The sequence below is a fragment of the Myotis brandtii genome, unplaced genomic scaffold (genome assembly GCF_000412655.1).
Source record: "Myotis brandtii unplaced genomic scaffold, ASM41265v1 scaffold115, whole genome shotgun sequence".
NCBI classification, from domain to species: domain Eukaryota; kingdom Metazoa; phylum Chordata; class Mammalia; order Chiroptera; family Vespertilionidae; genus Myotis; species Myotis brandtii.
Window position 1 is genome coordinate 10,520,105 of NW_005353967.1, and position 26,339 is coordinate 10,546,443.

General features: G+C 38.7%; 1 protein-coding gene across 1 annotated transcript in view; it reads right to left on the reverse strand.

Annotated features, from left to right (window-relative positions):
• Nucleotides 1-416: 416 nt before the first annotated feature.
• The window catches only part of SREK1IP1 (SREK1-interacting protein 1), a 32,389-nt gene continuing 6,466 nt past the window's right edge, over nt 417-26,339 (reverse strand). Inside the window, exons 2-5 of the mRNA XM_005857932.2 lie at nt 24,952-24,999; nt 17,371-17,514; nt 8,339-8,411; nt 417-4,444 (exon numbers count right to left, since the gene is read on the reverse strand). Coding sequence (XP_005857994.1) covers nt 4,255-4,444; nt 8,339-8,411; nt 17,371-17,514; nt 24,952-24,999 — 455 coding nt within the window. The 3' untranslated portion in view covers nt 417-4,254. The remainder of the gene's footprint in view (nt 4,445-8,338; nt 8,412-17,370; nt 17,515-24,951; nt 25,000-26,339) is intronic.

Here is a 26,339-nt window from a genome sequence, read left to right on the forward strand (position 1 = left end):
GCTTGAATCCCAGCACTAGGACTAGGTGGAGTTCCTGAAGAATTCCCTGTCTAGCCAGGTAACCTGAGGGGGCGCCACAGGGCTCATCCAGTGAACCAACAGGTTGTCTCTGCCACTTGGAAGCAGTTGTGCTTCATAGATTGAGACAAAATATTAAAAGCAAGAAGCCTTACAGACAACAGTGTGGTGATGGCCAGAGAGAAAGGTTGGAGGTATCTGGAGGTGGAAAAAGGGGGAGAATGGGAACAGAGAGACTTTGCTTGGGGTGAAGGCCATTTGTTGCAGTGTGATGACGTTTTGTTGTGCTGTACACTTGAAACATGTATGGTTTTGTGAAACAATGTCACATCAATAACTTTTTTCTAAAAACGCAAGAAGGCTTATCAAATTACAGCACAGCCTGTACATTGAAAAGTACATTTTAAATGATTTATTTGGACATAACAAATACTAACATAGTAACAGAATTTGTCAGTCAAAAATAATCTAAAATAAAATTAAAAACAAAACACATTTCATAGTATGTACATATGCATGTAATTCTGGGGACAGGTCTGATAAAGAATACTGCAACTTTATGTGTGTTTAGGAGACAAGTCACTGTATGATTTTCGGTAATAAGCAGATCTTAGAAAAGTGGGACTAGAAGAGTATAAATAATAGGACGTAAAGATTCTAATCATTTTTATGTGGCCTTCTAATGAGAGCAATTTCATCTTTTAAAACTGGTGGAATTATGAAATAAATGAAACCAAACCCCAATAAGTCATTTCTTTCCTTAAAATTCTGTCATGGTGCCTCACTGCTTACACATTAGAGTCCAAACTCCCTAAACATGGAACCTAAGACGACCTCCTTTTGTTCCCGAGAACCTAGATGGGAGTCTGAAATCTTACTTCTTCGGCTTCACAGATTGCTTGTTAATTCTGACACACATACCCCCCAGCCTCCACTGTGGTCTTTGTTCACAGTGCCCACTGGTCAGGAACTACCATAACTGCCACCCTCATCCTCAACCAAAATGTACTTCAAGCACTACTTTCCCTAAGGAGCCTCTTCCAACTTCTCCAGAGCTGGTGAAGTACCCCTATGTGTTTCTCTAAACCCACGTTCCGGTCAATTACTGCACTAAAGTGCTGTGTTTCTCCTACCAACTGAATGACGAACGTCTTCAGGGAAGCCAATTAGTCTTTTTAATCTGTGTATTCCCAGTGCTTAGTAGAGTGTTTGCCGTGCCAGGCGATGCAATAAATGTTTGTTGAAGAAAGGCCACGATGACATTTTTATGAACACTATTAATAACTCTTCAACCTAGTTTAACTGAAGGTGACCTAGGGTTCTATAATTTGAGAGTGGTAAGTATAGATACATGCATTTTGCTCATTTACTGATGTTTTGGCCTCAAAGATCAAAAAGCAGGTGAGTATTAAGTGTGAAGCACTGGGGAGTCCTCTGAGAGATGTTAGTCAACAGATGATCAGGAGAAAATAGGGAATTGTGTGGGGAGTGGGTCCATCACCCCAGAAGCAGTAGCCTCAAGGTGTTCAGATAACGTGATTATTGATACAGGTCTAAACAAAAATTCTGTCTGCATCTAGCAAAAATGGTGCACGTTGGATGGTGAGGATGTGAACCAAATATCAATTACCTGCTTGCAAAAGCTGAATGTGCTTAACAGTAGTATTAATAAATTTCACCTTTATCATTGCAGTCTGCTACCCGGTCATCTGTAATAATTTCTAAAATGAACAATATCACCTGAATTTTACTAAAATATCAATACTCATACATTAAGGACTGGAAGGGATCTTAGTACAATATTTTATAGATGAAAAACACCAAGGCCAAGAGAAACTAAATGACTCTGCTGAAGGTCACATAGGTAGTTAGAAAGTCCAGGACTTTTTGGATTTTTACTACAAAATTGACTTTTCTGCCTGCTATTACTGCCAAAGAGTAAATTTCACTATTTTTTCCCCTAAAATATACCACTGAGATTTGCATTGAAGACCAATAATAATAGTATCACTTTAGAAGAAAATTACTTTAGTAAAAACAAATTTATTTAATTCAGAGGAGGTGCTTCATAAACTATTCTCATATGATAGAAAATTTACCTAAGAATAATTCCAAGATTGTTTCTGGGGGAAAATAATTACCAAGCATTAAAATCTTTTAATTTGCATACCACAGAGTTAATGAGAGCTGAATTTTATGTAACTCTCTGAACCATTATTAATCATGTCACCATGCAGAAATAAATTTAATGAGCCAAATTATAATCTTTACAATTAACAGAATTAAACTTACGAATAACTAAATTAACTCTATTCACTAAAATTATCATATTAACCACGTTACACACTCAATAGGATGAAACCATTCTTTTGCATATGGCACTTTCCAATAATTTAAATAAGACTTTTTTTTACTTATTTGGTCATTTTGATAGCCAAAGAACTATATTTTCAGAAAATACAGATTTCAAAAATACATAAAATACAGCAAAGGCAAAACAAGCCCTTAAAAACCTAATAACTCTGTGTTTCTCTCCAAACAACTGACTAAACCTAATTTAAACAAGGTAATTTCTTTTCATGGCCATATGACTAAATTAGGTATGGAAAAGCTGTAAGTGTGAGAGCTTCCATGGCTGTAACGCGATAGGACAGGGATGTGGGTGCAGCATCCCTAGAAGCTGAGCATGGTAAGCAGACGTTAACAGGGGTTGTGAGGCTCCCCAGGCTTACTGAGGTCATGCCAGGTGGGGGGTGCTGGGTGAAGAAAGAATCAGTACACCTGTCCAGCCTGTGAGGATACGTGTACTTACCTGATTTCCCCATAATGAGTTCATCTGTAGCCATGTCTGTAGGTTACCAATTTGAAAACTTACAACTGCACCGCAGTGAGGTACCTGCAGTCTTTGGTGCTGTGCATTGGTAATGGATTGACTCCTGATGCTGCTACAATAAAAGTATTTAAGTTATTGGGCATAAGGGATACCCGAATGTTAAGTACAGTAACTAACACTGATCACTGTGACATTTAAAATGTAAGAAACACTTATATCTACTAATATTGTTTGAAAATGCTTACCCATATAAAATTTCCATTGTTATATAAAGACTTTCATGATGCAACTCCCTGGCTCTTAAATTTTAAAAAGTACAGAATAAAATTCTTAATCCTAAATTTTTATCACTGCTCCTGAGGTTTATGACTGAAGTAAAAGAAACACCCCACACTGGTCATTTATGAAAGCATTAATTCGGTGTGAAACCTGCTTCAAAACTACAAATTATTTCAGACAAATAAATATATATGTTCACATTTATAAAAATTTTCCACATTACCCATAGAAACAAGTTTCATAAAATTTACATACGGAATACAATAAAAATCAGCTCTAATGAAGATTTCATTGTCATCTCCTAAATAAAGAGTTCTGTTCTTGAGGTATCACTCTGAGACATGCCAATATGGCACATTTGTAAAACAACCCAGGAGTCTATTCTAAAAATCCTGCCCAACACAACATTATCTCTATGAGACTAATAGGCTGAACTAGGCTTGTGTTTTTAAACAGGAAGAAATATTTTAATAGTTACAAAAATAAGGAGGCAGGTATTAGAAATGCTGCATGTCATAACACAATGAAACTTTGTTATAAATATTTTCATTATCCTTTTCCATTCATTTAAAAAGTTCTAGTCAAGACCAATAAATCAGCTTCATCTTCTATGACATCCAAAAAAACCAGAGATTAAAAAACAACAGTGAAGAATATTACTATCTTCATACATTATCATAGGATATAAAAAGCTATTAAATTCATCAGTGTCAAGAGCAAAGCATTATCCCCTATCTCACTGTATCACTGGAAGGTAGACACTTGATTCGGCAATACTCATTAACTGCCAGGTAGATTACCTGTGTTGACCATAGTACAATCAACTTATGAAGTAAAAATACTAGTCAAATGTACAGAGACATGAATACCAAAAATGATGTGTTTGTATGTACAGATATCCATATTGGGGCACACCTATCAAGTAATAAGACTGATTCATACGTTATAATCATAGTACATTAAAAATATATTGCCAGAGGATAATGGTCTCATATGTGAAAAAAATGTCCATATGAACAAGCCCGTGATTTATTGCAAAGCATAATTATATAGCAAATTCCAAGGAAGGTGAAATGATTTTCAAAACCAAAATTTTAAATTTAGTGGGTTAAAGCCACAGTCTGTTATTTTTTGGAGATTTCAGAAATAGTAGGGGTGGAAGAATGCTTTTCCTTTTTTCTCTTCTTTTTTTCCTTTTTGTGATGTTTCCCCTTTTTTGACTTATTCTTTTTTTCTTTTTTCTTTTCTTTCTTCTGATATTTTTGTTTCTTTGGTTTTGAGGTGTCCTCTTCAGCAGAACTGGATGAATAAGACCTATGGGCAATAATGTATACTGACTGATAACTGCATTCATAGCTGATAGGTACATTTAAATGGGATTTTATCTGCCTTAAATCCTTCTTGGAGCAAGGAGGGAGTATAAACAAAGAACTCAAAATGTGCTGTATATATTTGGATTCTCTTAAAATGCTGAATTTAGAAGTTTTACTACTTGGTCACTGAAACTGACAAAACAAATATCTCTATTCTGCTCAACTCTAGTTATATAAGTTTCATATCCTATATAATAAAAGCCTAATATGCTAAGTGTCTGGTCGTCTGTTCAACCAATCAAAGCGTAATATGCTAATGATATGCTAAGGTCGCTCAACCGCTCGCTATGACATGCCCTGACCATCAGGGGGCAGACAGTCAACTGGTCGACTAGTCGCTCTGATGTGCTCTGACCACAAGGGGGCAGATGCTCTGACTGGTAGGTTAGCTTGCTGCCTGGGTCTGGCTGATCAGGACTTAGCGAGTTGGGCCGGACATGCCCTGGAGCCCTCCATGGTCACTTCCTGGCTTGCCAACCTCCTGCATCCCTCCCTGGCCCCGATTGTGCACTAGTGGGGTCCCTTGGCCTGGCCTGTGCCCTCTTGCAATCTGGGACCCATTGGGGGATGTCAGAGAGCCGGTTTTGGCCCGATCTCGCAGGCCAGAGGCCAAGGGCCCACTGGTGCATGAATTTGTGCACCAGACCTTTAGTAGTTATATATATTTTTATATAGTTACATAGTTACAGTTTTATACAGTTATAAAAATTATAAATTTGGTGAGGATGAAAACTATTTTTCTGATTTTCAGTTTTTCATTCTATTGTACCCTTCAAAATTTTATAAGGCAAAGTTGCATTTACCAAGCCTTATTATATACACTAGAGGCTCAGTGCACAAAACTTGTGCGCAGCTGCGATCCCTAGGCCTGGCCAGCGATCGAAGCGCAAGCATTTAGTGTGGAAGGGCAGGTCCCAGCTGACCTCTGGGCTGTGGGCAGCACCTGGGCCCCCACACTCCCACACGTCACCCCACTGCCTGAGTCACTGAACCCCCGCCACTGCCTCTGGTTGCTGCCTGTGGGGCAATTGGTGAGGTGATCGGGCCTCCACCTGGCTCCCTCAGTGCCTGGGAGCCGGGTGGCGGCCCCGACCCCCACCCCCACTGCTGCCACTGGTCGCCATCTGCGGGGTGATTGGCGGGGCAATTGGGCCCTGCTTGCACCTGCCTTGGCCTGGCACCGCCCACTCATCTGCTCCACCATTCCGCCACAGTGCTGCTCTCGTTGGGGCCCATTGGGGCTGGCAGTGCCTCCATTGCTGCCCATTGTCAGTGCTGAATCGCTGACGCCCACCATATTCCACACCGCCCCCTGGTGGTCAGCACATGTCATAGCAAGCGGTCGAACTCCCAGTAGAGGGGACAATTTGCATATTAGGCTTTTATTATATAGGATAACTCACTTGTATTGCAATAACTTGTTAGCATATTCCATCAATCTTCAACCTTTTTCATCTCATGGCAAAAATACTAATTAGTAAAATTCTGCAGCACACCAAAAATATATATTACTTTTGCTGATCTGACAAAAAAAAAATAGGTATAATTTTGATTCATTCACACCAGATGGCTATTGCTGTGTTGACTGTTGTCATTTTTTTAATTGACAATCTAAGGAAAAAAAGGTCAGTGCCTCTGACTATATAGTCAGGTGTTGCATGTTTTGAAAATTCTGTGGCACTCCAGTTGAAAATTGCTGGCATATTCTTTTAAAAGAGCCACAAAGGAATGAGATTATATAAAAAGGGTTCTAATTATATAACTCAGTATAAATGGGTAAAAGCTGAAAATTAGCAAAATAAAAGCACTTTTGTTCTTTCTCTTTTTTCTCCCTTTATTTTATTTTTTTTCCATTACCATTTATCCCTCATATACCCTCCTCCACTTCCACCCACTCATGTCCCCCCAGCAGTCATTGCACTGTTGTCCATGTTCATGAGTTCTTTCTTTTTCTTTTTGCTCAATCCCTTCAGTGCTAATTCTTTTGATTTTTTTCAAGTTAAAGTACTTGATTTCTCTAGATGCAGAGTGATAACAGATACACATTTGTTTTTCAAAATAATTTTCACTAGTTACAGAAAAGGTGCTTTTAAATGAATATTCCATATAAATTAATTATAATGATTTATTATTATACTTTATTTTTCTAATATTACTGTAATACTAAATTGGGGAAAAAACTATAGAAGTCCTTCCTCTAATATTAAAAAAGAAAAAGAAAACAAAAAGTGGAGAAGCCATCTCTTAAGACCTTCTATGAAGTGTGCAACAACCTACCCTTACCCAAACCCAATTATGTATGACTATATAGGAACTGCATCAATTTAAAATAGCATCTCAAGAGATAGTTCAGGGATCTAGACATTAGAAGCTAAAACCCAAACTAAAAAAAACTCCAGAGATTCAAAGAGGAGAAAAGTAAACAAATGAGACTACAAGGCTGTTTCTGCAGATTGACTTGTGTGAACTCCCTAACTGCCTGCCTTGTTTAGGGACCAGAAGTTCCTCTGGTTCTGTGAGGTTGTATTCCTTTCTCCTCCTTGTCTACTTACTTAAGACTTCTGGCCATTTCCTGAGCTTATTTACATGCATTCTCTTATTTCCTCTTCAACTCTATCATTCTCAACTCTTCCCTGTCTTCCTGTTTTAAACAGCCTGCTTGGCCTTTGGATTCTACTGATAGCTTCTTCTCTGCCTGCACAGTTTTTGTCTTTTTTATTCTGGAATCTCAATTTATTTTATTTTATTGTTGACACTATTACAGATGTCCCCCTTCTTGGTACAGCAACTCTATTAGGTGGCATTATCTCTGCTAAGGGTGCCTAGAAAAGTTCATATGATTTCAGCTCTGTCTGAGGTTTGTGAGGCCAATATAGAAAAGCTTGAATAAATAATCTGTTACAATAAAACAAGTTTATTAGATTTGGAAGAAAATAATCTAACTTTCCCTATAAGCAAACCACATTGCTGTGGCAATGCAATAATTCAACAATATACTAGTCAGACTACACAATACACTTGAGGTCTATCTTCCTATTAGTTTTTATACTAAATATTATTTTAACTCCTAATAATTATTCCAATTTATAAAATAGCAGAGGTGTTAAAATGTATATATTAAATGCTCTATAAAAACTACAAAATGACAACACCTGATTTGCAGAATCTGCTGTCAAAGCCAAATTATTATTGCCAAGTGCTTTAAAAAATGTCTGTATGAAAAAAAAATGTCTGTATGCATATCTTTGTTCTAGTATTAATGAAACTGTACTCATTAACCATGGAAACAGTTGCTATTTAATTCCTTTAATCTATTTCTTTAACCAGTTAATTGTTTAAAAAATTGCTATAAAAATTCATAGGTGGCTGATGAAGGTTTTGAAAGACTTGAAGGAATTTTTAGCATGACAAGTGAGTATATAAATCCTATTAATAAATTAATATCTAGGCATGGCAATGATATTTTGAAAATACAAATATTTAAGCTCCCACCTCATACAAATGAGGAGGAAATATATATGTGAAGAAGTTAGACTTATATTCCTTTATAAGATTAGCTGATGTTCTAAAACTCAAAATTCTATAATATATAAAAGAAGGGGAAGGGTGTTCCTTATTTATATCTTGATTTGCTCCAAGAAGAATATTTAAGGTGGCTAAGTACTGACTTTATTTTTGATTCCTGAAATGAAGGACTTTTAATATTTCACTAAGACAATTGAGTATCTAACTTCTACTAAGAAAAAAATGTTAAGTAAACTGGATTATACAGGGGAAAAAAATTATAATCCATCCTGGATTCACAGTCCTACTTTAAAAAAATGTTAAAAAATACCTTTTCCTTTTTTTTTTCAACTTGATTTTCTCTTTGCTTTTTGCTTTTTTCTTCTCCTCTTCTTCATTTATTCCTGTGTGTTGAGGGGAAAGAATCAGGTCACTATGGGTCCAAATAATATAGTATGTACACATGTTTAAATTTTGGTTGTTTTGTTGATGATTTCACTCGTTAGGATATTGAACTTTTCTTGTAACAATTTCCCCTTTCTTAGTTTTTTTTAAATTGAAGTATAATTGACATAACACTATGTTACCTTCAGGTGTACAACATACTGATTCAATAATTTAATATATTGCAAAACAATCACCACAATAAATCTAGCTTACATCTGTCACCATATATAATTACAAAAATATTGTTTTTCTTTTGATGAAAACATTTAAGATCTAATCCCTTACCAATTTTCAAAAGTACCATACAGTAATAAACTAGAGTCACTGTGCTGTATATTACATCCCCATGATTTACTTATTCTATAACTGGAAATTTGTACCTTTTGACCCCCTTCACCTATTTTGCCCCCACCCCCAGCCCTGCCTCTGGCAATCATCAATCTGTTCACTGTATCTATGACCTTAGCTTTTTTTCTTTATATCACACATACAAGTGAGATTATACTGTATTTGTATTTCTCTCTCTGACTTATTCTGCTTATCATAATGCCTAAATTGATTATTTTTATTATATGCTTTTAATAAAAATTTCAAATACTATTAAGTATACTGAGTAAAAAATTCTGGTATTTTAATGTTAATTCCTATAGCAAATCAATTTTTGATGGGCACCATTCCAGGCCTTAAAAAACAGAACGATACAATCAAGTATAGCTTTAAAATTTTCTTTTACAAACAAAATTGGGATTGTGGGACCCTAGGATCATGGGACAATAACAATAGACTTAATATTTATGCCATTGGTGTTCTAGAAGGAGAGAATACATACTGTTAGGAGAGGGTATAGGGCAGCCGTGGGCAAACTACGGCCCGCGGGCCGGATCCGGCCCGTTTGAAATGAATAAAAATAAATAAAAAAAAGACCGTACCCTTTTATGTAATGATGTTTACTTTGAATTTATATTAGTTCACACAAACACTCCATCCATGCTTTTGTTCCGGCCCTCCGGTCCAGTTTAAGAACCTATTGTGGCCCTCGAGTCAAAAAGTTTGCCCACCCCTGGTATAGGGACAGAAAGGAAGGTAAGGTTTCCACATTTTACTTAAACTGGTAAAGTGACAATACAAGTAGACTGATAAATTATGTATATCCAATACCTGGAGTAACCACTAAAAATACTATACAAAATACCACAGAAAAATTTAAAAACACCATGATATATTCAAGGACACTAGATGAATCAACATGGAATTCTAGAAGTGTTCAAGTGACACTAGATAAATCAAAGCACTATAGATAATTCTAAAAAAATGTTCAGGTAACCCTCAGGAAAGCAGGGAAAATAAAACAAAAAATGCAAAACAGAGAGAACAAATAATAAAATGACAATTATCCCTAACATCTAAATAATTACACTAACTTTTAAAAAGGATACCAATTAAAAGAAATTGACAGAGTGGATTGAAAAATATGACCCATATGCATAACATCTATAAGACTTTCATCTACAATATAATAACACTAGTGGCCCGGTGCATGAAATTCGTGCACATTGAAAATAAATTAATTAGAAGAAATATTTTAATATAGCTATTCGCCCTTTCTCTATAATAGAAGTGTCAACCAAATTCACGATTGACAATGACAGATGGAAACATATGCATGCGATTGGCGCCAGTGAGAACTTTATATGTATTGACCATGCACGAGTCAACTTAGCCTTTTATAGATATAGAATAAACTTGCTTAATTAGACCTGCTTTCTGATGTAGCTAAACTTTCTTCAGCCCAGTGAAGCACCCCAACTTCTCTTTCAGGTAATTTTCAGCAATGTAGCAGTAAATATCAACACGAAGATTATTATTATAGATCACACAGGGAGAACAAAGGGTAAAATATTTAACTGCAGAAGTGTTTGACAATATTCTGTGCAGTGAGAAAACCTGAAGTCATTTTCAAGGTCCACCATTTCTTACTTCTTTTCAGTCAGGTCAAGTTTCTAAACTTTCTAAATCTCCATTTTCTGGCTAATGAAAAGAAAACAGGATTCCACCAAGTCTCCTATCTACCTACTCCAGGACTTCTGTGAGGATCAAATGAGATGAGGCACGGGAAAACGCTTCACAGATATTTGGTTACAGTGTGAAATGTTTGCACCTGGCTATAAAGCAAGTTGTGTTCCTGGGCTGAAGAAACTGCAAGGAGGCTAGTCGTCATTATGGAGAGGAAGCCGGGTGTTGCTATGTGATGTCATTACCTGACGCCCACAGCTGTGGGCTGCATTTTGCGTCATGGCAGCATTGGCTGCGATTTGGTGGGGTGTCCCTCCAGGGTGGTGGCGAGGCCTGTGTCCCACTTGGGGGAAGTCAAGTGTTGCTTTGTTGGCGCCAGGTCTGCAGTGCCATTTCTCTGTAAATGGCCACTGTGCATCACGGCAGCTCCTGTGTTGAGTGTCTGCCCCCTGGTGGTTATTGCGCATCATAGCAACCGGTTAGACGGGTGGAGGGACACTTATTAGCCTTTTATATATAACTAGAGGCCCGGTGCACAAAAATTCGTGCACTGGGAGGGTGGGTCCCTCAGCCCTGCCTGCCCCTTCAACCGGCTGATCAGGGGAAGGCACCGCCCCCATCACCCTCTCACTGCTACTGCCTCTGGCCTCCCTCTGCGGGAGGCAACTGGACCAATCAGGGAAAGGCGACGCCCCCATCACGCCGCCGCTGTTGCCACTGCCAGCCGCTGCGGCTGCCTAAGCCTCGACCTGGCCCTTGCAGCAGCAGCTGCTGCGGCTTTGTCTGGAAGGACGTCTGGTCCAATTAGCATATTACTCTTTTATTAGCATAGACTAGAGGCTCGGTGCACAAAAATTTTTCTGATTTAATGTCTACTTGTTCCATCAATTATTGAAAAAGGTGTGTTGAAATCTCCAACTATAATTGTGGATTTGTGTATCCACAAAAATTTTCCCTGGGAATTCTATCAGTGGTTTGCTTCATATATTTTAAATTTTGTTATTAGGTGCCTAAACAATATTTTTATGTTCTCTTGATTAACTGAGCCTTTTATCATTAGGAAAAAAACCTATCTTTATCCATAGTAATATTCTTTTTTTTGAAATCTGCTTGATCTGACATTTAATAGTCACTTTAGCTGTTTCTTGAATAGCTGTCTTTTTTTTTTTGTAGTTACAATAAGTTCAGAATGATTAATTGTAAAAATGCCCCAACACTTCCCCCCAAAAAAGGTTGAGCAACTAAGCAAATAAAAAATATAGGTATGGGAATAATTACCTCATCCATTTAGGAATGATGGATAACTAGCCCAATGACTAGATTATATAGAAAAATTAGTTCTAATAGAAACAAAACAATCCTAGAATTCAATAAATACTTATGCAGAGCCATCTACCCTTAGGAGCAACCAGTACTGACAGTAGGATATGAGAATCCAAGCACTGAAGACAAAAGTTTATTTTAGAGAGTTCAGTGTTTCTGTACTACCACCCTTAAAACTATTCCACGTTTATTTATTGAGGTTCTTTCTGAGACAGAATGTCGAAATGTACACAAGCGTAGCAGGGGGAAAAATTTAAGGTTTTGCATAATAATAATTTCTTAGAAAATTATCAACCAACCTTTGGAATACAAAATAGAAGGCAAGAAGATCCTGTGTACTTTACCACTTAAATTTTGTAATGATCAACAACAGTGGGGGTCTCTTATGTAACATGCAGGAGTCGGAGGTTAGGATCCAGTGCTTACACATATATTTGGGATAGAATGGAAGATCCATCCTAGTAGCACAAGCTGGCTCAGCTACTAGATCTTTGTATTTCCGTCACCAGCTACTTTTAAATACCTGAGTAGGCAGTTCCAAACCTAGACCCATTAATCTAAATTTCTCATTCCCTCTTGTATCTTCCAACTACTTAACAAATATCTTTTAGAGCTGAACCAAATATAGGCTTTACTCCAATTATTGTGTGAATTCATTTAAGCCCTATCTTTACAAAGCTTGAAACCACCGTTGTAAGCCATTCATCTGAATCTGATTTCAGCAGGAAAAGGTGAGAGACAATTATGGCAAAATGCAAATACTTACGTAGTTTTCAGTGTCAACCATCTTTAAATAAAATCAAGTATAAATTTAACATAAAACTCTCTTAAACAAACAAAACAAAACCAAAAAAGGCCCCAAAACCAAAATTTGTCAAAATACATTACTTTTCTGTACTAAACAAAAGAATATAAAAAATATTAAGGGATGAAATATGAGAGAACTATTTCCTAATACCAGGCAAATTGCTGATTAATATTAAATAACACTAGATTAAACAGAGTATGGAAAATCCATATACTTGAATTTCTTGGATCCTTTGTAAATACTGAAATTCTTTTACCTTGACTTTATATATACTGTAACATAAATAGGTTTTTAGATATTTCTACCATATACAATTCCAAAGTTTCTTCAGGAAGTTCAAAACACAGTGTAAAGTTTTCACAAGCTTCCTGAAGAACTGTAGTGCTACTAGACAACAAGCATGCTCACACTTTGATCCTTGCTATATATTGGTTGAGCTTCCCCTGTTCATAACACCAGTAATATAATTTTCTATGGGGGCACAGGTCCCAGGTTGTTATCGTATAATAGGTAACAATGCTTGTTCCTGTCCATGCTAAGTCCTCCTCTCACATTCTTTAATTGCATCAAAAATTATATTTGTCATTTAGAATTATATTTGTTTTAAATGAAAGATATTAAGATATTAAATGCATTGGAAAATATGCACTATAATAGAAGCAAATATCTACAATAATAAAAGTTTAATATGCTAATTAGACTGGACAGCCAGACGACCTTCTGGACGAAGCCGGGGCTGCGAGGGCCAAGGCAGCCACTGCAGCTGCGAGGGCCAAGCCCCTTGCACAAATTTCGTGCATCGGGCCTCTAGTATATATCTATAGAGGCAAAATAGAAAATAGAACTTACATAAAAATAAGTTCTGAGTCTTGTTTTTTAGGTGACATTTCTCTCTCTATTCCCTTTCATGACTATTTCATAAAAGCAGAACAACTAAGTACGCTAAGAATTTTTTGCTTTCTCCTGGTTCACTATTTTAATTGTTATTAAAACAAATAAACACACAAAAACCTTACCATATTCAAGATAGTTGGTACAAGAGCTCTCTACCTCTAAGGACCAAAGGAAGGGTGATGTGGGATGAGCACTCACACTCAACAAGTCAGTGTTTCATCCTCACCCCTTTAGAGATCTGAGCCATATCAGAAAGTTATCAATGGAACTAAGCACCACGACCTATACACCCTCTTCCTCCGTGTACTCAGGAACCAACCTATTGTTTATTTGGGTAGGGCTGGGTCACTGGGTAGTAATAGGTGACCATGAAATAAATATGGATCCCTTTTATAATACTTTATTATTGGAATCTGCATGATATACTGAAATAAGCACTGTTCTGAGCGGAAGTCACAACACTTGGAAACCAAGTTCTGAGCCTTTAAGCAACCATGGGCAAGCATCTTAGAAGGATAAAAAAAAACTAGATGGAGTCCATCATTCTCAATGTGAGGTTGGAGGAAAGCTGATTCTAATAAGGAAAGTTTACCAACTACTTCTTATCCTGGAGGTAATATGTTATCCCTTCCCCTTCCTCTGAGGGTGGATTTGTCCCAGGCCTACTGATTAAACAATCACCTCTAGAGTAAACCACCCCACTATGTTCTTTATCCTTCCAGACTGATGTGATGAGGGAAAAAATGGTCAAGAACCAAGAGCCTGGATGATCATTAAGTTTGGAGAGCAGCATGTTAGAATGAAAAGAGTATAGGACTAGTAGTCAGGAAACCTGGATCACGATTCTGGCTTTACTGTGACCAGTTAGTGATTTGGGGAAGTTACTTGTTCTTAATTTATTTTTCTTTAAAATTAGGTGTTTAAACTATGTGTTCTCTAAGATCCTTCTTAATTCTAAAATTTTATGCATTTATTTTTTTAAAAAATAGGGCAGTGTAGATCAAGCATGTCAAACTCGAAGGCTAACACGGGCCAAATAAACTAGGCATGGGGTCCGAGGGCTGCAAGTTTGACATGCTCGGTGTAGATGGATGGGGTAGAAACTGTCCTTGTGGAATGGACAAGCTTAAGCTTTCTCTCCTAGAAACTTCTGTTCTGCTCCAAGGTGATTTGGCTGCTCTCTGTGTCTGGGATCTCCCTGTTCCACCATCCCAGGCATTCCCTTCTTCTCTCTTCTATTTCCCTTGTTCCATGTCTTCCTTTTTTGGGTTTACTCCCTTATTTTGACAGACAACAGCTTACAAGTATTGCTTTAGAGAAGTACAAAGCTATTCTGATTCCTGATCCTTTACCTATGACCTGTTTTGGCCCTGGCTCCAAAAAGTTTGAGTTATATTCTCCTTGTTTCCTATGGTATAAGTTTCACAATGGTGTGCCTCTGTATGGGTCTATTTTTAATACTGTGTTTGGTACTTATTGAATCTTTCATCTGAAAACTAATGTCCTTCAGTTCTTAGAAATATTTTTTGTTTTCTCTTTCTGGGACTCATTGAATAAAGTATTTCCTAGACATATTCTTCAGTTGTCTTATTTTTTTTCTCATTTTGCTCTTTCTAAGATTACATCATCTTTATCTTTCTGCTTTATCACATTTTATGCCTGCTTCTTTTTTAGTTTCTAAAAGTTCTTTTGTTGTTTTTGTCCATGAAACTGGATATTAATTATTTCTCTTAGGTTTTCTTCTCCCTTCACAGACTGGATTCTTCAAGTTGATGTTTTTGTTTGTTGGATTTGGTATTTTTATTTTATGCTGGAGTCTTTCCTCAGAAATGTAGTGCTCCTTGGTTGTCTAAAATGCTGAGTGGAAGCTTTCAGCAAGCAAAGCTTGGAAACCTGGATTTCCTGGGAATCTGGCTCGGGCCACGTCCTTGAAGAATCCTAGGTGTCAGTGTCTTTATTACTTTCCCCTTAGATTAGGCAGAATTCCCAGGGAAGAATCTTCAAATCTTACACTTAGGTGATATACTAGTATATCTGGGAACCAAACAGGTGAAGAGGTTGAAAGGTTCTCACCATTCAGTACCTACGCTTAGCTTATGTTTCCCTCTGTGTTTGGGCTACCCCTGTTTAAGGACCCTTTGTCTTATGCTGTCTAGAAAATGGCCCTAGAATAGTCTGTGAGGTGATGGAGGAAAGCAAGCCATCCAGCTTCACAGAGCAGGGAAGGGAATTGAGTATCTAACTGCTTCAGATTTTTACCAACCTTGTTTTTAGCCTTATATAATTCCTCAGTTACAAAGGTTCCTCATTAGCAAGTCTTTGGAGGGATTTGCAGTATGTGTCAGGTTACTTCTCAGCTTTCCACACTGTTAAGGATATATCTTTCTCAAGTATACAGTCTGTCATCACTAATACACCTGCTTTTCAGCAAAGTTTTATTACTACTGCTTCCTATCCCATTTTCTTTGCCCTTGTCGATTTATGTCTTTTAAAAAACAATTCTTTTACTATCATTTCAGTGATGCTACAGTAGGGAACAAATGTAAGCATGTGTATTCAAGGGCTGTCTTTACCCTGCAGCTGCACGTACTCCTATGTAATGTCTCTCTCATTTGCCCTCTTTGCCTTCTCACTTGCCCCACTACCCGGCGCATTTGATCTCTTCAGTTACGTTCATTGGATATAATATGGAAAGCTGAAAAATTTTTAAAGTGTTTATTGTTATCTGATGATCTAAAATGAGCTTAACTTTTTGTATTTCTCTCATCCCATGCCTAAATCCATATTCAAATAAATTGCATTTTGCTACTGTAGTTCACAAAGCATTTTCACATACATTTTATTTCTAAAAACCTCACTGCAAGGAGAGGCCATTTTATAGATGGGAGAGAAATGCTTAAACAGTAGGTCTGTAATCTCTCTTCTCTTTGAGGGGGAAGAAGAGGATGCCTCCAGGAAAGAAATTTCTTTACACACATGCTAATTACAGACCTCCTGGGAACAAATGAATGGTACTTGCTAGCAAGAGAACCCTTTTAGGAAGAAGGGAGTGACTTAAATAACAGAAACTTATTTTCTCACAGTCTGAAAGCTAGAAGTCCATGCTCAAGCTGTTGGCAAGAGAATCCTTATTTACAGACTGCTTATAGCAGGATGCACTGGCTTTGCTAGGATTGCTTATGATTAATAATCCTGGAACCTATGGATTTAGAGGGCCTGGTTCCCTGAAAAATGCAGGTGTTTCATGATAAAATGACTTCTTTTTGTGTAAGTACTTAGAAACGTCTTAGTCTTATGTTAATCCCAACTAGAGTGGGTTCTGAAGTAGAAATAAATACCTGGGAGCTGATTTGGCCAGCCCAGAGCTCTGGCTGCTTTGCCTCTGCCTCAGGGTCATTTATATATTTCCATCATTAGCAAAGCTTGATGTTGGCTAAAATCACTGATTTGAAAAAGTGCGATTTGATAACCCAATCTTTTGTGCTTTCCACAAGGAACTTGAGGTTCAGAGTGGTTAACTGACTTGCTGAAAGTCACGTGCTAAAAAATGGCCCAATAGGGCCAGGAACCAAGTCTTAAATCAGACGCTCTGTCCCACTGACACATGCTAGGGTGATGGAACAACATCAATAACAATAAAACCTGGGTTCTAGAATCAAAAACAGACTTGCCTCCTGGTTCTGCAACTGATCAGCTGTTTGATTTTGGGAGAATTATTTACAACATTCAAAGCCTATTTCCTTACCTATGCAGTATCTCTTACATAAAACAGGAAAGATATCTTAGTGATAAACGCAATAGAACAATAGATAAGCATGACACAATACACACATTTCCAAACATTTGTAAAGAATGAAGAGGAAAAAGGCATCACTTACTTTTTTCTTGTAGTGCCTGCAATTTATTCAGTTCCTCATTCTCTTCATCACTCTCTTCACTGCTTGTGCTGCTCACATCCAAGACTATGTCCCTCTTGGGGTCTACTCGGAGGAAATTGCGGCATTCAAAAGTCAGGTGACCAGCTAAGTAAAACGAAAAAATATGAATGACAAAATGATACGTTACATAATTATTGTTGGTTGTCTCCTAGTAAGCAACAAGCTGCAATTTTAATAATATAATGTTTAGTTTTAACGTTTACTCAGTGGGTGGTGGTTTGCTTTCCCTGAATGCAATGCTAAGAAAAAGAACTTTTCCTTTCTTCATCAGGGCTTCTAATTCAATAAGCATTATTTTTGGGTACTGAATTACTATAGTTTCCCATTTTATGTAATACTAGAGGCCCGATGCATGAAATTCATGCATGGGGGTTAGGGGGTGTGGCCCTCAGCCCGGCTTGAACCCTCTCGCAATCCGGGACCCCTCGGGGGATGTCCAACTGCCACTTTAGGTCCAATCCCTGCAGTTGAACATCCGGCAGTCGGACATCCCTCTCACAATACAGTACTGCTTGCCCCTAACTGCTCACCTGCTTGCCTGCTTGCTCCTAACCGCTCGCCTGCCTGCCTGGTCAGTGAGCGTCATAGCAAGTGGCCGTTCCGGTCGTTCTGCCGTAACAGTCACTTAGGCTTTTATATATATAGAAGACTAGAGGCCTGGTGCATGGATTCGTGCATATTGAAAGGAAATTAATTAGAAGAAATATTTTAGAGGCCAGGGAGGGGCCATGGGAGATTAGCTGGCCAGTGAGGGACTGCAGGAGGTTGGCTCTAGGGTGTGTCTGGCCCTTTTCGCCCAGTCCTGATCAGCAGGACCCCAGCAGCAAACTAAACTACTGGTCGGAACGTCTGCCCCCTGGTGGTCAGTGCGCGTCATAGTGACTGGTCGAACGGTCGAACAACCATCGGACAGTTAGCATATTAGGCTTTTATTATATAGGATTACAAGAAAATACTCTCATATTAGGATTTTATATTTAACTAATGGCTCGGTGCACGAAATTCGTTCGGGGGGGGGGGGAGGGGGGGGGAGGGGGGCCCTCAGCCCGGCCTGCACCCCCTCCAATCTGGGACCTGGGACCCCTTGAAGGATGTCCTACTGCCATTTTACAGGGATCAGGCCTAAACCAGCAGTCGGACATCCCTCTCGCAATCTGGGACTTCTGGCTCCTAACCTCTCACCTACCTGCCTGCCTGATTGCCCCTAACTGTTCTGCCTGCCGGCCTGCTTGGCCCCAACTGCCCCCCCGCTGCCGGCCTGCTCACCCCAAAATGTCCCCCCCGCCAGCCTGATCACCCCCAACTAACCCCCCTGCCAGTCTGCTCGCCCCCAACTGCCCTCCCCTCTTGGCCTGATCACCCCTAACCACCTCTGCCTCGGCCCCGCCACCATGGCTTTGTCCAGAAGGATGTCCGGAAGGTCTCCTGGACAGTCTCCCAGTCTAATTAGCATATTACCCTTTTATTAGTATAGATGCTAAATCACATGAATAGTGCTATAGGACATCTTTAGTAAAGTATCTGTGTAGATTGTGGCAGACCCACAGTAGCAGAAAACTTTAGATATAATGACTTCTTTTCAGTTATTATTTGGTCTGTAATTTGATGACATACTGAGGCTACATTCTCACCCCACCGGCCTAATCACCCACAATTGCCCTCCACTATTGGCCTCTAACCGCCTCTACCTCGGCCCTGCCACCATGGCTTTGTCCAGAAGAACGTCCGGAAGGTCTCCTGGAAGGTCTCCCAGTCTAATTAGCATATTACCCTTTTTATTAGTAAGATAGAGATCTGGTGCAAAGGTGTCCCAGATCAGGGTAGGGGTCCCGCTGGGGTGCCTGGCCAGCCTGGGTGAGGGGCTGATGGCTGTTTTCAGGCTGGCCACACCCCTTCAGGCTGCAGGTCCCCACTGGGGTGCCTGGCCAGCCTGGGTGAGGGGCTGATGGCTGTTTTCAGGCTGGCCACACCCCTTCAGGCTGCAGGTCCCCACTGGGGTGCCTGGCCAGCCTGGGTGAGGGGCTGATGGCTGTTTTCAGGCTGGCCACACCCCTTCAGGCTGCAGGTCCCCACTGGGGTGCCTGGCCAGCCTGGGTGAGGGGCTGATGGCTGTTTTCAGGCTGGCCACACCCCTTCAGGCTGCAGGTCCCCACTGGGGTGCCTGGCCAGCCTGGGTGAGGGGCTGATGGCTGTTTTCAGGCTGGCCACACCCCTTCAGGCTGCAGGTCCCCACTGGGGTGCCTGGCCAGCCTGGGTGAGGGGCTGATGGCTGTTTTCAGGCTGGCCACACCCCTTCAGGCTGCAGGTCCCCACTGGGGTGCCTGGCCAGCCTGGGTGAGGGGCTGATGGCTGTTTTCAGGCTGGCCACACCCCTTCAGGCTGCAGGTCCCCACTGGGGTGCTATAATTGAAACTTTGTAGCCTTGAGCGGAGCTGAGGGCCAGCCAGGGCAGGTGGGAAGCCTGGCTTCCTTCATTGCCAGGGGCAACCCAAGCCTCCTGTTCACTCTAGCTCCGTGGCTGCCGCCATCTTAGTTGGGTAAATTTGCATACTCTCTCCTGATTGGCTGGTGCGCGTGGCTTGTGGGTGTAGCAGAGTGGCAGAGTGATGGAGGGATGGTTAATTTGCATCTTTCTCTTTTATTAGTGTAGATGAAGTCTGTATGATATCAGTTCTTTGGTATTTGCTGAGATTTCTTTTGTGTTCTTCCATATTGTACATTTATATATTTTAAAAGAATATACATCAGTATTTGTTGAATAGGGTTCTATGTCTATTTTATTGTTCAAATCTTCTCTACCTTATATTTTTATCTAATAACTTCTGAAAGTAGTTAAATTTTTAAGTACCTTTATCATAGATTTATTCATTTCTCCTTGTGAAAGCTTTTGCTACACATATTTTGAGATTATATTAGTAAGCAAATCTAAGAACATTATTAATTTATCTTCTTGGTTGACTGTTCTTGAATCTCTCTTTATCCCTAGTACTACTCTTGCTTCAAAAGTCTGATATTAAAATTGCTCCACTAGTGTTTTTTGGTTATTATTAGTTGAATCATATGAAGTAACAATTTTTATAAGTGAAACAGCTGAATCTCAACAAGATTCAACCTAATATCTGTTTGCCCCACCCCTTTATTTTAAAATTTTCTAAGCAGTTTTTAGTTTTCTACATAGTTTTAATAATGACATGTAAATAGAATTAAGTTTTTTAATGTAATGTAATACCAGTCCAATATTTAATGTAAATTTTTTTAGCTTGGGAAAACAGTTTCTGCCTCACTGGGTGGTACCTTCATAAAGGGGATCAATGCCTTCCTTATAAAAGGGACTCCAAAGTAATCTTTGGCCCCATCCCCTATGTGAGGATAAAACAAAAAGCTGGTGACATGGAGAGGGCCTTCACCAGACCATGTTGGCACCCTGATCTTGGACTTGCAGCCTCTGGATCTGTGAGCAATACATTTATTTGTTTATAGGCTGCCTGGCCTGTCATATCCTATATAATAAAAGCCTCATATGCTAAGTGTCAGATTGTCCGGTTGTCTGTTCAACCAATCAAAGCTAATATGCTAATGATATGCTAAGACCACTGAACCGTTCACTATGACGTGTACTGACCACCAGGGGGCAGACAATCAGTCGACCAGTCGCTATGACATGCATTGACCACCAGGGGGCAGATGCTTGGACTGGTAGGTTAGCTTGCTGCTGGGGTCTGGCCAATCAGGACTGAGTGAGCCGGCCAGACATGCCCTGGAGCCCTCCTGCGGTCCCTCTCCAGCTGGCTAACCTCCAACGTCCCTCCCTGGCCTGGCGATTGTGCACCAGTGGGGTCCCTTGGCCTGGCCTGAGCCCTCTCGCAATCTGGAACCCTTCAGGGGATGTCGGAGAGCCACTTTCAGCCCGGTGGTGGAACAACTGGTCGCTATGATGCACAATGACAACCAGAGGGCAGACACTCAACCCAGGAGCTGCCCCCTGGTGTAAGTGTGCTCCCACAGGGGGAGCGCCACTCAGCCAGAAGCCGGGCTCACAGCTGGCTAACGCAGTGGCAATGGTGGGAGCCTCTCCTGCCTTTGCGGGCCTAAGCTGTCAGTCGGACATCCCCTGAGGGCTCCTGGACTGCAAGAGGGCGCAAGCTGGGCTGAGGGACACCCCCCAAGTGCACGAATTTTGTGCACCGGGCCTCTAGTTCTGTATAACAGTCCACATGCACTGAGGCAGTTCCATACTTTCCTCATGTAAATTTCTGGAAAACAGAGACATCACAGACTCTCTGCACTTTTCTTATTCCTCACCATTCTGGCCTGAATCTACATAGTTTGTTCTATAACCTACAAATCAACTTAAGCTAATCTTACTAAGGTCAGCAAGCATCCTACCTGGTAAATCCAATGAACATTTCAAAGTCCACTTCTTACTGATCTTATCTGTCACACCTGACAATGGCCCTCAATTTCAAAAAGTTCTGTGCTTCTTTGACTGATGTGCAGCTGCCCTCTCCTGCTCCCCCCTAGCATGTACTTCCCTTGTCACCTTTTCCTCAGCTCATGCCTATACATTTTACTCCATATGCTGATATTGTACTCCTCTAAGAGTTGGTTACTATTTCAAAATGTGCTTATATAACATCATGCAGGCCAAAAAATGTAAGTGTGGAAAAGATAATGAGTGGTAATTTCTATGAAACAAAGCTGTACTTTTTCTTTAGAAAGAGTTGATTTAGATGAATTGCTTTTAAAAAGCAGTTTTCAAAATAGGCTTTGGCAAGAAGATTGTACAAGATGGGGACTGGGGGGAACTAAAACAATGAAAAAATGGCCTATTTCTCAAAGGGGAAACCATTAGTATTTTAGGCCAAGCAATTCTTCATTGTTTAGGAATGTCCTACACATTGCAGGTCGTTTATAGTCCCTGGGCCCTACATACTAAAAATGTCATATTGCTCCCCACCCCTATGGACAACAACAACAAAAACACCAAAAACTCCAGATTTCTGGAAGGCTTTATCACCCCATGTTGAGAACTAATGATAGAAGAATTTTGCACTCAGATTTCTTTACAAGTATATTAACTGTTTCTCTACCTTTGAAGAAACAACAAAGTGGAAAATGCATTTCAGACATGATTTGCACTCAAAAGACTGTGTAACACCAATTAGCAGATCCACAGACAAAAGGTCATGACTATATATCAGTAGATTATGATTTTAAATTACATAAAATGTTAGGGTATTCTGGTATGTTTTTATTTCTTGCTTCTGTAACCAAATGCTCAGCTAGAGTTTACAAGAACACTAAGCCGTTGTCCATAGAATACATGTCTCAAATAATGTCTCCCATGGACAAAGGCTAGTGTCCTTGTAGCTTTTTAATTTTCAGAAATTGCCAATTAAAAACAAATAAATAAAACTCATTATAGAAATAACCATTCTTCTAATGTTACTGAAGAAATTCTGCCATGAAAAAAATGAGATCCATGTTATTTAGTAGCACATTCATCCTTAACTTGAAAGTTTTAAAAACAGTATTAACTACTATTGAAGTATTGACAAAATATTTTTCTATTTTTCTTTTTCATTGAACTTAGAGACAGAGAGAAGAAGGGAGGGAGGGAGAGAGTGAAGGGAGAGAGAGGAACCTGGGGGGGGGGGGGAAGAGAGTGAGAGAAAAAAAAACACAATTTGTTGTCCCACTCATTTATGCATTCATTGGTTGCTTCTTGTATGTGCCCTAACTGGGTATCAAACCTTCAACCATGGTGTGTATGGGGATGACACTCCAACCAACTGAGCTACCCAGATAGGGCTGAAATTTTTTTAAATCAAGTATTAACATTTTTAAAAATTATAAAATCAAACCCCTGTTTTCACAACAATAAAAAGAGATAATACTCTTTTGTAACTGACTGATGAAAATCTACATTTTCAGCCATTAAAAACATTCAAAGGGTTTTGTTGACTTTTCTCTTACCTCCATAAGCAATACAAAGGTTCTGGCCTCCATGTAACAGAAAATTTTAAAAATTTAGTTTCTACCAGAAAGATCTGTAAATGAAGAAGACCCTCAACCTCTAACAGCTGTAAGATGTAAGTTTAACCCAGAGGAAAATATTACTAAACTTTTCCACAGCAGACAAATTAGAAGTTGTTTAATAACTTAATTACTAAAATCAACGATCTGAAAAATCAAGCAGAACTCAACTTGGAATACTGTCAACACTATTTCCTTACTAGGCTTCTCTAAAAAAATTCTGCCCTGGCCAGTGTGGTTCAGTTGATTGGGCATCATCCCATGCACCAAGAGGGTGCTGGTTGGATTCCCAGTAAGGGCGCATGCCCAGGTTGTGTGCTCAATCCCTGGTAGGGGGGCATGCAGGAAGCAGAAGATCAATGTTTCTCATCTCTCTCTTTCTCCCTCTCCCTCTGTCTCTGAAAATCAATAAAAATATTTTTAACAATGTCTAATTACTACAGATGCTTCTGTTAATGTCTAAAATAAAATAGCAATGCGGAGACTAGATCAACAAATATTCTATTTCAAAAAAAAGTTTTTTTAATTGTTTTCCTACAGGTTTTAAGTTAAAAGAAGTCCAAGTAGATAAACTGATAATAGACAGACTGGCTATCCTGGATTTAAAGTAAATACAATAAATATAGTAGGTTCTTAAGTCTTGAATAAAGAAATGAGACATGGAAATTAGCAAGGATTGGAAGAAAGTAAACAAAATAGAAATAAACAAATTTAAACAGAAAAGATTTCATTGCACTCATTCTTTACATGCAAGTACATTCTTCAGAAGTTTTTATTTATATGAAGAATACGTGTACTTAAGTACCCACTTTATTAATTGAGCAAGCTTCCCTTGATCCAGGTTCCAATCTTTGATTGGAGGCATGTGAGTTGGTTCTCCCAGTGTGCTTTTATTCTAAATCCTTCTGAAGAGTAATATTAATGACTAGATTGCTTTTTTATCATGTGTTCTTGCATGGCAATCTTTTTTTAAAATCACCTTTATTTTGTTAAAAAATAATTTATGACATTAACAACAATGTAGGCTCATTTGCATGGTCTCCAAACAACTTAAAAAACAGAAAATATTATTATAGCTTTATCAAAGCCTTAGGGATTGCTACATTTAACTAGACAAATAGCTGCTTATAGTCCATAATGATAAATTCTGAGTATATAATTACACTTGTTAAAGTTTACTTTTCCATTCCATTAATCATAATAGAGATTAATGGACCATTTAAACCAAATTTTGTCAGTGAGTAGAAATTCTGGGTCCAATTTCACCTTTATAAAGAAGAGTAAGTTCAACAAATAGGAAATGTTTCATAAATAGTTTTCATTTAGTGCTGATCGATACATTTGTAAATCATCTGCAAATGTGCACTAAATAACAGGACTAAAGGACTGTCTATGTGCAGGGCCCTGAAATCTGGATGCTAAGTCACACTGCCCAATGAAATAATGATTCACCATACACACAGTGTTATTTTTTAATGTACTTACGGTAACCACATTTTTTACACCCTGCTCGAACACTATCCTTGTTGCAACCTAAAATACAAATGGATAACATTTTAGGAGACATATGAAGTAAAAACATAAAAATTTTATCACTTAAGAAACCTAAAAAACCACTTGAAGAAATTATTTCGAAAAAAAAAATCATCTCAACCTAGCTTAGTAACATTACTCCATTATTATGTTTATTAGAAATTATTGAAAAAGTCAGTTTACTCAAGTTATTTCTTTTTTGTTTTTTTAAATACTTCAAAATTTTATTTATTTAAATCATTTAAAAAAATTTCCATTATAGTTGACATACAAGATTACATTAATTTCTGACAGGTCCTTTTTCATGTCTTTGACATTGTGAGAATAAATAAGTAATCTTTTCTGTCAAAGAAGGGAGTTTTAAACAGCCACTGTTTTGAAACAACAAATGTCAACCCTTCCCTGTCCTTTGAATTAACCAATTGTGCAAGAATGTGAACCTAAGCTCTGACCAATCAAGAGTGAGGGACAGACAGCATATGTTCCTTTTTTCCCCCATTGACCTTCCCCCGGCCTCCCCTACCCCCCAGTATCTTGCGTCCATTGGTTATGCTTATATGCATGCATACAAGTCCTTCGGTCATCAAATTATTTCTTTTAACAAATACTTTAAGAACATATTTTTCTCTAATTTAACAAATGCAGTATCAACATATGCTGCACTGTGTGTGTTGTGAGCAGTGCCAATACACATCAGGTGTGACAACTTTCCATCTGATTTCATATCATGACCTTCCTACCATTACTTCAAAACAACGCACAAGCTGCAAACTTCAGGTCTTTTAAAGGTATAGTGCCCTATTTATTGCAGTTTTTATGTATCTTTTAACCAATTAACATGTGCAAAATTACACTACTATTTTCATCAGGTTCCTATTATTTTTTTTTATTTATCACGGATGAAGTTTTTGAGTATTGTGCCCAATCTCATTTTTCTCTCATAAATGTTATGGTTCTTATTGCATAGGGTAGGAACACATATGCTGTGCTTTTAACAGAACTGTGGAATAAAACTGGATTAATAATAATAAAATCTGAGGCTCTTTCAATATGAAATAATTGCACATTGAAAAAAAAGCTCAGAGAATCCAGGTCAATATTAAGTCTGTTTCCATAGATACCATAGATGCTGAATAATACTGAATAAAACTGTGCTAAATGCACATTACCATTCCTACAAAAAACTAAAAATGTTGTAATGACAGATCCGAAATGACCTCTCTGAGGCTGTATTAGAAATTAACTAAAAAAAAAAGAATAAATTAACTCATTTATGACTTAAAGACATTGATAAAACTCCTATCATCCAAGTATCTTATATTTGTCGAATAAATGAAATA